General features: G+C 37.7%; 1 protein-coding gene across 3 annotated transcripts in view; it reads left to right on the top strand.

Annotated features, from left to right (window-relative positions):
* CDC20B (cell division cycle 20B) overlaps positions 1 to 14,553 on the top strand; it is a 46,499-nt gene that overhangs the window by 23,934 nt on the left and 8,012 nt on the right. For all 3 annotated transcript variants that reach the window (XM_072749932.1, XM_072749931.1, XM_072749930.1), the window contains exons 5-9: positions 2,835 to 2,928; positions 4,900 to 5,016; positions 9,467 to 9,660; positions 11,011 to 11,105; positions 12,960 to 13,185. In XM_072749932.1, the coding sequence (XP_072606033.1) occupies positions 2,835 to 2,928; positions 4,900 to 5,016; positions 9,467 to 9,660; positions 11,011 to 11,105; positions 12,960 to 13,185 (726 nt within the window). The remainder of the gene's footprint in view (positions 1 to 2,834; positions 2,929 to 4,899; positions 5,017 to 9,466; positions 9,661 to 11,010; positions 11,106 to 12,959; positions 13,186 to 14,553) is intronic.

Raw genomic sequence — 14,553 nt, 5'->3', positions numbered from 1 at the left:
CATATACATACAGTGGAATATTACTCCTACATAAAAAAGAATGACATCCTGCCATTTGCAACAACACAGATGCACCTAGAGTGTATTATGCTGAGTGAAATAAGTCAGAGAAAGGCAAATATCATATGATTTAACTTATATGTGGAATTTAAGAAATAAAACAGATGAACAAAGAAAAAAGAGACAATAAAAGAACAAATTCTTAAATATAGAGCACAAACACCATTACCAGAGGCACGGTGGGTGGGGGATGGATGAAATAGGTGAAGGGGATTAGGAGTACCTTTATGATGGGCACTGTGTAATGTATAGAATTGTTGAATCATTATACTGTACATCTGAAACTCTTAGAAAACTATATGTTAATTATACTTGAGTTAAAAATAATAAAGTTTTTTTAAAGAGGTAAAGATTAAAAATATAATGAAATTATACATACTATGGTATGCTTCCCCTCAGCCAAAAGATTTCTTGTATAATCATTTCCAGTTATTCAGTGACTTGGTCTGCCCTCTGGGGTTTCCAGGATAAGTTAAATTCTTTTTCTAAAAGATGGTCATTTTTTTCTTCTAAGACTTATTGATCTATTTTGGAGAGACAGAGTGTGCAAGTGAGGGGAGAGGCAGAGGGAGAGGGGGAGAAAGAATCCCAAGTAGACTCCCGCTGAGTGTAGAGCCCTGTGAAGCTCCATGTGGAGCTCTACGTGGGGCTCTGTCCCAGGATCCTGAGATCATGATCTGAGCTGAAATTAAGAGTCAGACGCTCAACCAGCCGAGTCACTCAGGCACCCCTGTAAGCTTTTGCTACTGTTGTTTGTTTCTTGACTAAGTTAATTTAGTTCTTTTAAGTATCTCATTTATTATGATTTTAAGATCTTAGAGGAGTCTGACCTAAATTCCTCGGGCACATTAAGTATCACTAGCATGTTTTTGGGTTTATCAAGTTCAATGAATAGCTTCTGAAGGAATCAAGGCTTCTTTTAGAAAGCTTAAATGGAAAGTAATAAATTCTCAGTTTGGGCATTTACTCATTTAGTATGTGCTTCCAGTGTTTGATATATCTATCTATCTATCTATCTATCTATCTATCTATCTATCTATCTATCTATCTATATAGATATAATAATAATTATATAGATATATTTATATGTATATATATCTTACTAGAGGAAAGATACTGTGAATGTAAAATTTAATTATTTGAAACCATATACAAAAGGTTTGAAAATAAACCTCTTAGAGCAGGTCTTTTACCTAGTGCTTTATTGTTGGTTAGGGGTTTAGAGGTGCAGATGGCCAGGTGCAGATGGCCTCTATATCATTAGGGGCATGTTGACCTTACACCCAGGCCATGTAATCAGTGCCACTGCCTTTCCACACTCTACTTCTTGCAGACTAGAGTTTTTATTGCCTTATCCTCACAACCTCCCTTTTCTTTAGGCTCTATAGTAAACTGGTGGCAGTCAAGGAGGTGGCTCTGTCTGTGTGGTCACAATGGTGTTGGAAAGTTACCATTGTTGCAGCAATTGTTATCCAGCCAGAACATTGTCCCAGCTTCACTGAAGAACCTGGGAAGGAGATAATGGACACTGTTTCACTATTTTATATAAAACATTTGTTGTCATGACTAATTAGAAGTCAAACAGCATCAGGATTGGTGCAGATACGAAGTGAGGTCTTTCACATTGACAGTAAATGTGAGTCTCCATGTGGTCCTCAGAGGTCCTGCAGAGGGAGTTTCTACAACAAGGGCCTGCATAGTTGTGTAGATGTTCAAAATTATTCTGTATAGTCAGATCTATGCCAAGTTGTTCAGTAAAGTAGTTAGTAGATCTTACCGAGGGAAGAGCACCCTTGGGTACATCAAACCGAAGCACTCTGTGCTGGGCAATTCCTTGGTCAGCTTTGTGCTAATAATGGGATCCTGAAGAATTAACTCTATGAAGAGTTCCATTGATTTTAAGAATATTATTTTATACCAGTAGTTCCCAACTGGGGGTTATTTTGCTCCCCAGGGGACATTTGACAATGTCTGTAGACATTTTTGATTATCCCATCTAGTAGATACAGTCTGAGATGCTGCTATACATCCTATAATGCACAGAACAGCCCCCAGAATAATGGATTATCTGTTGCTAAATGCCAGTGATCCTAAAAATGGGAAACCCCGCTTATACTTGATTGTCCTATTTTGAATACCTAAAAACCCATGATTCACTTACTGGCAATGACATAATATCTCGGAAGAAAACTAAAAATCTCAAAATGATGCCTGTGAAAGAGAATGCTGTATGAATTATGGTGATCCAGTGATTGTTTTATATGTAAGATTAAATATATTACCATGAAGGAGAAAAAAAGGAATTGTCTCCACTTTATTTACTAAAATCTTTTTAGAAAATTCCAACAAGTACTTTTCTTTATACTTACTATTAATTTTCTTATCTGTTTTTGTTTGAGGTTTGATGTAAGAATGTCAGAAGTGCTTTTTATATACTGGCCCAAAGGGACAGCGATCAGATTTTTGTGTTCATGGGAACCGAGGCAAATTATTTAAGATCTTGTGATTTGATGTTCCCATTTCTTTTTTTTAAAGATTTTAAAAATTTATTCATGAGAGATACAGAGAGAGAGGAAGAGACATAGGCAGAGGGAGAAGCAGGCTCCCTAAGGGGAGCCAGATGCAGGTCTTGATCCCAGGAACCTGGGGTCATGACCTGAGCCAAAGGCAGACGCTCAACCACCGAGCCACTGAGGTGCCCCTGTACATGTATGTTTCTTTTTTTTTTTTTTACATGTATGTTTCTAAAGAAGTATTTATTTGCTTGTTTACAGAAATGCCTAAACCAACTATTTTTGACCCAGAAGGTGGTTCAATGGGTTAGTGGGCAAATGCAACTCTGTGAGCCATCCCAATGTGTCTGGAAAGGTATGGTCCAAAGATTTTCTGTTTGTCCTTCTTTCTTACCCTTCTCTCTCCCTGCCTCCTTCATTTCTTCCTTATCTTAGAATATATTATTGGAATATATTATTTTTATATATATTAGACTAATCAACATAATTATGAATTTAGAGAATTCTCCGCCTTACCTGTTCCCCTCCCCAAGTCTCATTTCCTAGAGGCAATCATCCCTAACTAACAGCTCTTCCCCCCCAGTATTTACATCTATTTTCTAAGTAATATTTGTAAACTCTTTCTTGAGATTTTAGACTTTATCATAACTTTCTGGCATAGTAGATAAGAACTTTGTTCTTCTGCCTCATTCACCTCCTTCAATCTACTTAGATCACACTTCTAAAAATTAATGAACCCTTCACGTGGCTGAAAATCTGTGTATAACTCTGACTTCCCCAAAACTTAACTGCTCATAGCCTACTGTTGCCTGGAGGCCTTCACAATAATATAAACAGTTGATTAACACATATTTTGTATGTCATATGTATTTTTTTGTCATATGTATCATATACTATATTCTTACGATAAAGTAAGCTAGAAAAAAGAAACTTATTAGGAAAATTATAAGGAAGAGAAAATACATTTACAGTACTGTATTTTTTTTAAAGATTTTATTTATTTATTCACGAGAAACACACACACACACAGAGAAAGAGAGAGAGAGAGAGAGAGGCAGAGCACAGGCAGAGGGAGACGCAGGCTCCATGCAGGGAGCCCGATGTGGGACTCGATCCTGGGACTCCAGGATCATGCCCCGGGCTGAAGGCAGGTGCTAAACCCACTGCGCCACTCAGGGATCCCACTGTGTGGTATTTATAAAAAAAAAACCCACATGTAAGTGGACCCATGCAGTTCAAACCCATGTTGTTCAAGGGCCAACTGTATTAGCTTCACTGTGTAAAGCAGTGATCCAATATTGATATATATTGCAAAATAATCACCACGGTACTCAATATTCATTACAATTCATAGTTACAGAATTTCTTTTCTTGTGATGAGAACTTTTAAGATCTATGCACTTAATAATTTTCAAATATGCAGTCCAGGGTGAACTATAATTGCCATGCTGTACATTACATCTCCATGACTTATTTTGTAACTGGAAGTTTGTACTTGTTTTTTAAAAAACCCTTATTGGTAGTGCTTGAGTGTTTCTAGAAACCTTTAAATTTTGCCCACAACTGCAGGTCTTTGTGGCTAACACCAAGGCTGTGAATAACGATCTACTTCTGGGTATAGCATTGTGAAGTTCTTACACTTTTTATCAGAAGGCATGTGGTCATAGAGACCACAAATTACCTGGGTGGGCTCAGAGCCTATTAATTTATGTCATCTTGGTTCGTTCCATCACAAGCCAAGTAGTTGGACAGATGAAAAGGTGGTGGCCTGTGGTTTAGACCTAGGTGGGTCTTTTGATGAGAATTAAAACTGAACCCAAGATAGGACCTTGAGCTCAGATAGTCATAGGTAAAACTAGCCAGAAGTAATTCTGTGTGCTCTGGTAAAGAAACAATGAGACAAAGAGCCAAAATAAATGAATCAACAAATACTTATTGACAAAGACTCAGAGTAGGGCTTATGCCTATCAGTTAATTGTTGATGTGCTAGACAAATGGATATGCAAAAATTACTTTGATTTTAAAATATCAAGGGATGGAATAAATATTCAAAGCATGATAGAGTGTTTCTGTATGTTTCCCACAAGATGGTCGTTACATTTAGGTCTGGCATTCATGTGTTTTTTGTTAAAAAATGCCATGAAATATTTTTAAAATTTTTGTTTAATTAAATTAATACAGAAGCTGTTTTTTCCTTCCCTTCTCCTGCAACTTGTAATTCAGTTTTATCACAATGATTACTTTCTTTTTCACTGTGTTATGTCTTAATACCTGCAAGGATAAATACTATGCTTCCAAGATAATAAAGATAAAGATATCTTTATAGGCTGCAGAAATGGAGTTGGAGATGAATCCTTCCATTTTAAAAGATTCGGTGATATAGACTATTCCATACTCCAACCAGAAGTGAAGATTCATCTTTCTGGTCTTCGAAATGACTATTGTAAGTTATTGTTTAGATCATGAATTGAAAAGTTGGAGTGACAAAATGTATCCTGTGCTGTGGCATAAACTTGAAATTTGCTTCTGGAAGAACCTAATTGGCCCTTGTGCCTCATGTCCCAAAGCTGAACCATCCAAATGTGGTTAATGTAGTTTGGCCTTTCCTTGTGCAAATTTTATGTTTGGAATGTGTATTGTTGGTGTTGGTGGGGCATGAGGAAAAATATATTTATGAATTTTACTGTATTAGAATGAACTGTGAGAATGGGGCCTACTCTTAGGCATATATTTCAAACATGGATAAATCTAATCAAACAGCCACATTGTGTCTTCTTGTTATGTGCTTAGTTTATAATCTAGTTGGGAAGACAGGACTAACTCACATGGAACTTCTACCATTATGCCAGTGTAGGATACAAATAATGAATTATGGGGTAAAAGGAATTATAATGACTATAAGTTCAATGATCTTTGGATCTTTGTCTAAAAAGACTTTGTGGAGATAGTAAGACTTCAGCTGGGTCTTGAAAAATGAGTAGGATTTAGAGGGATGGAGGCGAGAAGATAGAGTATTTTCAGCAATGTTAACAGTGAGCAAAGGCAGGCTGTTGGTAATTAATGATAATATTACTGAAGAAGATACAATGGAAGACTAGTGAATAGGGTAGTAGATGGAAATTTTGCAATTACATAGGTCCCCTCAACCCCCTAACTTTTTTAGGTTACTGCATTTGTCATATATTTTACATCTACGTATATTGAAAACTCTACCATTATAAGTTTTACTCTAAAAAGCCATACATATATGTATTTTAAATAAAAGAGGAAAAAATGGTCTTCATAATTACTCAAATATTTACCAATTCCACTCTTCTTTTTCATTCCTGATGATCCAAATTTCCCTCTCATATAGTTTCCCTTCATCCTGGAAAGCTTCTTTCGGCATATTTCAGATCAGGTCAGTTGGTAAAGACTTTTCTTTTCTTTTCTTTTTTAAAATTTTTATTTATTTATGATAGTCACAGAGAGAGAGAGAGAGAGGCAGAGACACAGGCAGAGGGAGAAGCAGGCTCCATGCACCGGGAGCCCGACGTGGGTGGGATTCGATCCCGGGTCTCCAGGATCGCGCCCTGGGCCAAAGGCAGGCGCCAAACCGCTGCGCCACCCAGGGATCCCTTTTTTTTTTTTTTAATTTTTATTTAAGACTTTTCTTATACTTAATTTTTGCTTCATATAGATTTCTGGGTTGCTAGATTTTTTTTCTTTCAGCATTTTAGAGATACTATAATGACTTCTGGCCTCCATAGTTTCTGGTGAGAGCTCTGGTGAGAGCTCAGTTTCTAGGGTCATTTGAAGACTTGCTCTCTTGCTTCCAAGATCTGACTCTTTTTTTTTAAAGATTTTATTTATTTTGTTATTCATGAGAAACACACATACAGAGAGAGAGGCAGAGGGAAAAGCAGCCTCCATGCAGGGAGCCTGACGCAGGACTCGATCCTGGGTCTCCAGGATCAGGCCCTGGGCTGAAGGCGGTGCTAAACTGCTGAGCCACCCGGGCTGCCCTCAAGATCTGACTCTTATTACACATGTTAGATCTTTGGATATTATTCCAAAAGTCCCTGAGATTTTGCTCATTTCTTTTTAAATTTTTTCCCTACACGTTGCTCAGATTGGATCATTTCTGTTGATTTATATTGGAATTCAATGACTCTTTCCTCTGTCATTTCCATTCACTATTTAGCCCATCCAGATTTTTCAGATATTGTATTTTTCAGTTTAGAAATTTCCATTTATTGTTTTTATGGCTTATATTTTTATTTTAAAGATTTTTAAAAAATTTATTTATGAGACAGAGAGAGAGAGAGAGAGAGAGAGAGAGAGATAGGTAGAGAGAGAGAGAGAGAGAGAGGCAGAGACACAGGCAGAAGGAGAAGCAGGCTCCTTGTAGGGAGCCTGACATGGGACTTGATCCTGGGTCTCCTAGATCAGGCCCTGGGCTGAAGGCAGTGCTAAACTGCTGAGCCACCCGGGCTGCCCTGTTTTTATGCCTTCTATTTTAGTTTTATTTTTTATAGTTTCTATTATCTTTACATAGAAAACAGTTTCTTTTTTTCCATTCTGCTGATATTTTCTCTTTTTATTCAAGTATGTTCTTTCTTTACCTCATGGAGAATATTCTTTCTATTCTGTTTATATATTTTATTATAGCTGCTTTAGCATCTTGTTTTTGATAATTCCTATACTTAAGTCATCTTGGGGTTCTTGTCTATTAATTATGTTTTCCTTATGTCCAGTAATCTTGAATTGTGTACTGGACAATATGGATATTATGTGATATTAATTCAGGGTCCTGCAGAGAATGTTGCCATTTTTGTCTTAATTAGGTTTATACTTTAAGGTTTGTCTTGCCTTTTATGGGTGATGCTTTGAGTCTCAGATCAGTTTCTTCAGCCTCAACTATGCTGATTTGGCTCTATCCCTCATATATACGGATTAGAGTCTAGGCTGAGACCTAAATGGATTCTTCAAATCTCAGTTCAGTTTTCAAAGCCGTTGCTAAGCTTATTTGAGTTTTCCTTGCACTAACATGATTTCAGGGTTAGGCTGAGATGTGTGTGGATTCACACATTCACAATTAGGGAATGCCTTTCTGTGGCTCTCTCCCCTCCAGGAATTTCTCCACATACTTTGGTCACCTCAGACTCCTTTCCCTGGCTCCTCTCACCAGAAAGATGGTGAGCTTTCCATCAGAGTTTTAGCTGCTGGTGCTATTCCATGATTGGGGCCTACTTTCTGACAAAACCATGTGAGAAGAAAAAGTGAGAAACTCACTCCTGGGCAGGTTGCTTCTTCTGGTTTTGACTCCCTTACTTAGTTTAACTGCTTTTGCTTATTTTCCATTTCTCAGGTTTTTAATTTTAAAAAATATTTTGTTCAGAGTTCGTAGTTGTCATTAGTGGGAAAGGTGGGTTATAGGTAGCTTAGACCACTGTAGGGGAACTAGTGTGCTTCATAGTTTTGTACTGATATGTGTCAATCAGGATAAGAGATTTTTGTCTTCCAAGAAAGAAGATAGGGTTATATGTCAACTATATTTCAATTAAAGAAATAAGGTAGGATACATTTTAATATGTGGTCACACAAATATGGTTTCTTTTGGCAGTCAAAGAGTTCTTATAAGTCGAAGCTGGAGAATACTGCCAGGAACTTCCAGGTATCACATATAAGTCACTGACTACTTTTTCTCGATATTCCATAGTTGGGTGTATTTTGGTTTGAAATGATAGTGACATCTTTCATATGGATATTGTGGGTTTAAAGATGTCTCCCTAACAGTTATGTGCTTTTCCCCTATATTTATTGCAGTATTATTTATAATAACCAAATTATGGAAGTAGCCCAAATGTCCATCAATAGATGAATGGATAAAAAAGATGTGAAATAAAAAAAAAAGATGTGGAATCGGGGTTCCTGGGAGTCTCAGTTGTTAAGCATCTGACTTCAGCTCAGGCCATGATCTTGGGGTCCTGGGATTGAGCCCCACATTGGGTTCACTGGGGAGTCTGCTTGTCAGTCTCCCTCTCCCTCTGCTCCTCCCCATTCTCATGCTCTCTCTCTCTCTCTCAAAAATTAAAATCTTAAAAAAGAAATGTGGTATATGTGTGTGTGTCTGTGTGTGTAATGAAATGTTATTCAGCCATACTATTCTTGCCATTTGCAACAACATGGATGGACCTAAGTTAAATAAATCAGTCAGAGAAAGACAAACACCATATTATTTCACTCATATGTAGAATTTAAGAAACAAAATAAATGAACAAAGAAAAAAAGACAAACCAAAAAGCAGATTTTTAACTATCTGATCAAACTGATCATTTGGAGATCAGAGATCATTGATCAGAAAACAAACTGTTGCCTGAGGAGAGGTTTGTGGGCAGGATGGGTGAAACTGGTGAGGGGGATTAAGAGTGTACTTATCGTGATGAGCACTGAATAATGTATAAAACTGCTGAATCACTATATTGTATATCTGAAACTAATATGACACTTATGTTAACTATACTGGAATTAAAATGAAAAAAAAAAGAAAAAGTCTAGATAATTTCAGTAAAAAATAATATGTGCTTTTAACTTTTAGTGGCCTGTTAGATACAATTCATGTGTACTAATAATGATAGGTGAAACTTCCAAGTTCTCTAAATGACTCCAAATAAATATATCTGAGTATAAATAGCAAGCATTATTGTTCATTAGACTGTGTAGCTTGACACAAAATTCTAGTTTTTATTTTTGAACTTCTAATGATCTGCTTGCATATATAATTCTATTTTCCAACTAACCATGGGAAAGGGATTAATTTTGCTCATCTATCTATAAAAAGTTGGTTACTTGAAAATATTTTTTATTTGCTAAGTAATTACCCTAACTAATATGAAATGCTTTTCTTATAGATCTGAATATTCTAGACTGGAATTTTCGAAATCTTGTTGCTGTAGCCCTTGGATCCTCTGTGTTCATATGGACTGGGGAAAACAACGTGATTGAAAATATAGACTTAAGTCTCAATTGTAACTATATATCCTCTGTGTCCTGGATAAAAGATGGAAACTGCCTGGCAGTTGGCACCAGTGAAGGAGAAGTACAAGTAATGGAAAGTTGTTTTTTTTCCTCAAAATGTGCTCTGTGTAATTGCTCAATAACTAAAATTGACTTTTAATAACAAGTTATTATACAATAGAGAATCTATATTAGTTGTGGCACTTGAAACTATGGGGAGTAAGAGGATATACCATTCTGTTTTTTTTTTTCTGAATGGCATTTAATGAGGAGTTAAGGATACTCTATCTAGCTTTTTTTCACACAAGCTTTCCTTCTGTCATATTTACCTTCTTAGAAGTCTTTTTCCCCCCCAAATTTTATTTTTTAAAGTAATTTCTACACTCAGAGTGGGGCTTGAACTCACAACTTTGAGATCAAGAGTTGCATGTTCCTGGGGCACCTGGGTGGCTCAGTGGTTGAGCCTTTGGCTCAGGTAATGATCCTGGGGTCCTGGGATCAAGTCCCACATCAGCCCCCCCCTCCCCCGCCACAGCAGGGAGCCTGCCTCTCCCTCTGCCTATGTCTCTGCCTCTCTCTCTGTGTCTCTCATGAATAAATAAATAAAATCTTTAAAAAAGTTGCATGCTCCTCTGATCAAGTCAGCCGGGTACCCCTAAAAGTCTTTTCTCTAGTATTAAAGTTGGGCTTGTAGAATCTCCAGGGTTAGGACTTTGGATCACTCTGTGATCAGGAGCAGAGTTACTTAAAATGAAGGAATTTGTTTCTGATAAGCTCTCTGAAATGGTAATTTACCCATATTCTATCAACCTATTTAATTTCTCGTGTATTATTATTACTAGCAATACTATAAACAATATTGCTCATATGTTCAATGACTTTGGAGGGCCATAGATAGCTCTCATTGCTTTTTCATCTCTACAATGATATTGGATGCTTTGAAGGTTATGTCATGATTTCTTCTTGCACCAAAGTTCTTCTTTCTCATATGGGTCAGTGTATCATTTGTAGGTGGCAGAAAAGGAGTCTCAGCCTGTCGGTGGATTTCTAGATACGAAATCCCACAATTTAGAAGAAACTAGAAGTGTGAGAGCCATTCTCAACCTGTGGCTGTGCACTGAATTCACCTGGGGAGCTTTCAAATAAATGTCTTTAAAAAAATGCCATATTCACAGATCCTACCTCCATTATGAAATCAGAATGGCTAGCATCTATAGCAAGCTCTGCAGGTGATGTCATGACAGCTGACATGTCAGACGATGTTGAGTCAGACAATGTCAGACATGTTGAGTAATGCTTCCCAGGGTTAAGGGAGCTAAGCTTTCCTGTTGTACAAAGACTGGCTGTATCAACAATAATTGCCATCAGGCCTTTAAGAAGACAGTGGGCTGTGAAAAAGCCAATGTTATGTAACTCTGCTTGTTCATTTTTTTTTCAGTTATGGGATATGGTAACTAAAAAGCGGCTGAGAAATATGCTTGGTCATTTGTCAGTGGTTGGGGCTCTGAGCTGGAATCACTGTATTCTCAGCAGGTAAGAAGCGTCTTAATGGAACACATTAGATTTGTATCACCAAGTTTGGGAGGCTGAGTGAACCAAAAGCAAAACTAAAACAAACCAAAACCAAACAGGATATTAGTTAGTTTCAGTTATGATCCTACCCTCTTGCATGTTCTGATCTTCTGGTGATATAAGTGGTCCAGTGGCCACGGATACCATGGTGGCTCTGTGCCTGCACCATATGCTAGTACTGGGAAGTGATGTTCAGGATTCACTAAATTGTTCAGATAAAAGGTCAAACTCTGTTTAAGCAAACAGTTTCTCTGTACCAAGCCATACCTACCAGAGGGATATTTTGTTGCAATCAAGTATTTATTGTTATCAGGATCAATAATTTGGACTATGGTAAGCTTTCTGGGGCATATTTCCAATTCACAGACCCACAGATGTCAAAACTGGAAGGAGCCACATAGATCAGCTATCTCCATGGTTCTCAAACTTGAGCATGCATCAACATCACCTGAAGGACTCTATTTTTTATTTTATTTTATATTTTTTAAAGATTTCACTCATTCATTCATGAGACACACACACACACACACACACACACACACACACACAGAGGCAGAGACACAGGCAGAGGGAGAAGGCTCCACACAGGGAGCCCGATGCGGGACTCAATCCCGGGTCTCCAGGACCACGCCCTGGGCCAAAGGCAGGCGCTAAACTGCTGAGCCACCCAGGGATCCCCAAAGGCTCTTTAAAACACAGATTGATGGTCTGTCTTTAGGAATTTCTGATTTAGTAGGTCTGAAGTTGCTTTGATAATTTGCATTTTCTAGTTTCCAAAGTGATGCTGATGCTTCATCACTTTTGAGAACTACCAATTTAGTCTAACTACTTCTTTTTAACCAGAAAAGTTAAGTGACTGTTCCTATGATCCTACATAATTGATCTAAATATGCACTGTTTTTAATAATTGTCATTCGTTTTTATACCATAGTTCTTAAGGTAGGTTTAAATTAAATATATTCCAAGGCCTTTTACAATTTAAGTAGCTAAGAAATAAATTTGAGATTTCAATACCCTGTGATTGTAAGTCAAAATTAAAGCCACTTAAAAAAAACTGTATAAAAGGCTAATTATTTACTATGAGAAGCTGTTGTAGTGAGGTCAGTTCTATATTTGAATTCTTTTTACAGTCTGCATTGTTTAACTTTAGTTATATCATCCACAAGGAAAATGAACAGATCTTTTCTTATAATAGCAGGTAACATTTTTGGAGTAATGGATGCTAGGCATTGTGCTATACTCTTTATGTGCATAATTGTGTTTTAATCCCTGCAGTGATGCTATACAATGGTTTCTAATACCCACCCCCCCCCCCCCCCCCCCCCCCGCGCGCAACCTATTCTTAATGAATAAACTGAGATACTAGCCTGAGGTCACATGGTAAGTAAAAGGGACAGAGTCCAGCTTTGAACCCAGGTGGTCTGGCTGCAGAGTTCCTATTGTTCATCTGAATGCTGTTCAGTGTGTCTGGCGCCTGAATAGTTTTTACAAATATGATACTGGATTTTGAGAAATTTCAGAAATAATTATATGTAGTTGTTTACTTATTCCTTGTAGACAATTAGTCCAGAAAGAGTTCATTTGATAGAGTAATAGGATCTTTATCATTATTTGGATCCAAATCACTGTGCATGAGTAGACATTATCCACTGATTTTGAATCACATTACAGTTTGCTGTGACATATATTTCAGATGTTAGTAACATTAACAAAACTAATAGTGGATTTGTAGATTAATAGAAAGAGGAAATAATACTTCATGCTTTCGAATGCTCGAGTTTTCTGTCAAAAACCTGCCCCTCTACCTTTGTGCAGCGGATCGAGGCTGGGCCGTGTTTATCACCACGATGTTCGGGAAGCCCAGCATCACATTGGATCACTTCACCACAAGCAAGCTGTCTGTGCTCTGAAGTGGTCGCCTGACGGCAGGCTGCTTTCCAGTGGCTGTAGTGATGGACTGCTGGCAATATGGCCCCATGACCCAGGTGTGAGAACACAGACTCAACCGCTGAAAGTTATATCCCAACCTACAGCAGTCAAGGTAAGACACCCCATAGCCTTCCAAGTTGCTCTTCACTCAGATATCACTGAGTATCCTTCACACATGAGAACAAAGCCATTAAGCCAATGCTTTGAGATTTTTCTTTCCCCAGAATTTGTTGTGGATTTTGCTACCACTCTCCTGAAAGACAACCCTATGTATACGCTCCATGTGTCCGTTTTTGTGGTTGTAAGTGACTGAAGCTTCTGAAAAAAGAAAAGAAAAAAAAAAGGAAATATATTTTCTCTCACAACTGAGGAGTCCTGGTAAATACAGCTGCTTCCAATACCGTCCAGATCGAGGGCCTTAAATAATGTCAGAACACTCTCTCTTTGGCTCTTGGCTCTGCCTGTCTCTGTTTAGTTTCATTCTTTATTCAGACATTTATTTTGTGGGCAAGATGGCTCTTAGCAGCTTCAAAGTCAGATTCCCTCAAATGGGAATTGATTAGGAAACTATCATTCTTATAAGTCTGGTATAAAACCCCCAGGCAGGACTCTGGTGTGACTTTGGGCACATTCTCATCTCTCAACAGGTAACTGTGGTCAGAGAGATGGGTACACTGATTGTTCAGGCCTAGGTCATGAGCTCACGCCATGAAAGGAAACCCATTGTCAGAAGAAGGAGGAGGGGTGGTGCCGAGTTAAACCAATATTCCACCATGCTCTGTTTAATGTATTTTTTTTTATTTCTCTGTATTTTAAATTCTTATTTCTAGTAAAAAAAAAATCCATATATTCATTCCTTTGGTGTCATAGATATGCGTCCTGGCCTCAACATAGACTCCCAGAATATTTATCACTCACAGAGCAAAGAAATGATTCTACTTTGTTAACTATGAGCAAATTTGTTAGAATGAGAACTTACATAGTTATCATGGGGTTTCCTTGTATAGGGTGTAATACGTAGCACCTGCTGCGAGGCATAGTGGTGGCTCAGTACTCTGGTTTGTGGTTTTTATTTTATTTTTAAAAATATTTTATTTATTTATTCATGACAGAGCAGAGAGAGAGGAAGAGACGTAAGCAGAGGGAGAAGCAGGCTCCTCGCAGGAAGCCCGATGTAGGACTTGATCCCCAGACCTGGGGTCACGCTCTGAGCCAAAGGCAGATGCTCAACCCCTGAGCCACCCAAGCATCCCTGGCTTGTGGTTTTTAATATCCATAGAACATTAAGAATGATTTTAGGTTCAAATTCCCATTCTTAATGATTTGAAAAAAATCTAGAGAAAATGTATGTAAAATATCCTGTCTGCAAACAAAATGCAAAAACAAAATAAAGCAAAACAAAAACCCAACACATGAAAACCCAAGCAAAGCAATACAAGTTACTTTCTTACATGTCTTGTCAGAAATACAGTGAATTGAA

The sequence above is a fragment of the Vulpes vulpes genome, chromosome 2, assembly GCF_048418805.1.
Source record: "Vulpes vulpes isolate BD-2025 chromosome 2, VulVul3, whole genome shotgun sequence".
Lineage (NCBI taxonomy): Eukaryota > Metazoa > Chordata > Mammalia > Carnivora > Canidae > Vulpes > Vulpes vulpes.
The sequence above is the reverse complement of the archived record's forward strand: the minus strand, read 5'-3'. Positions and strand labels throughout refer to the sequence as shown.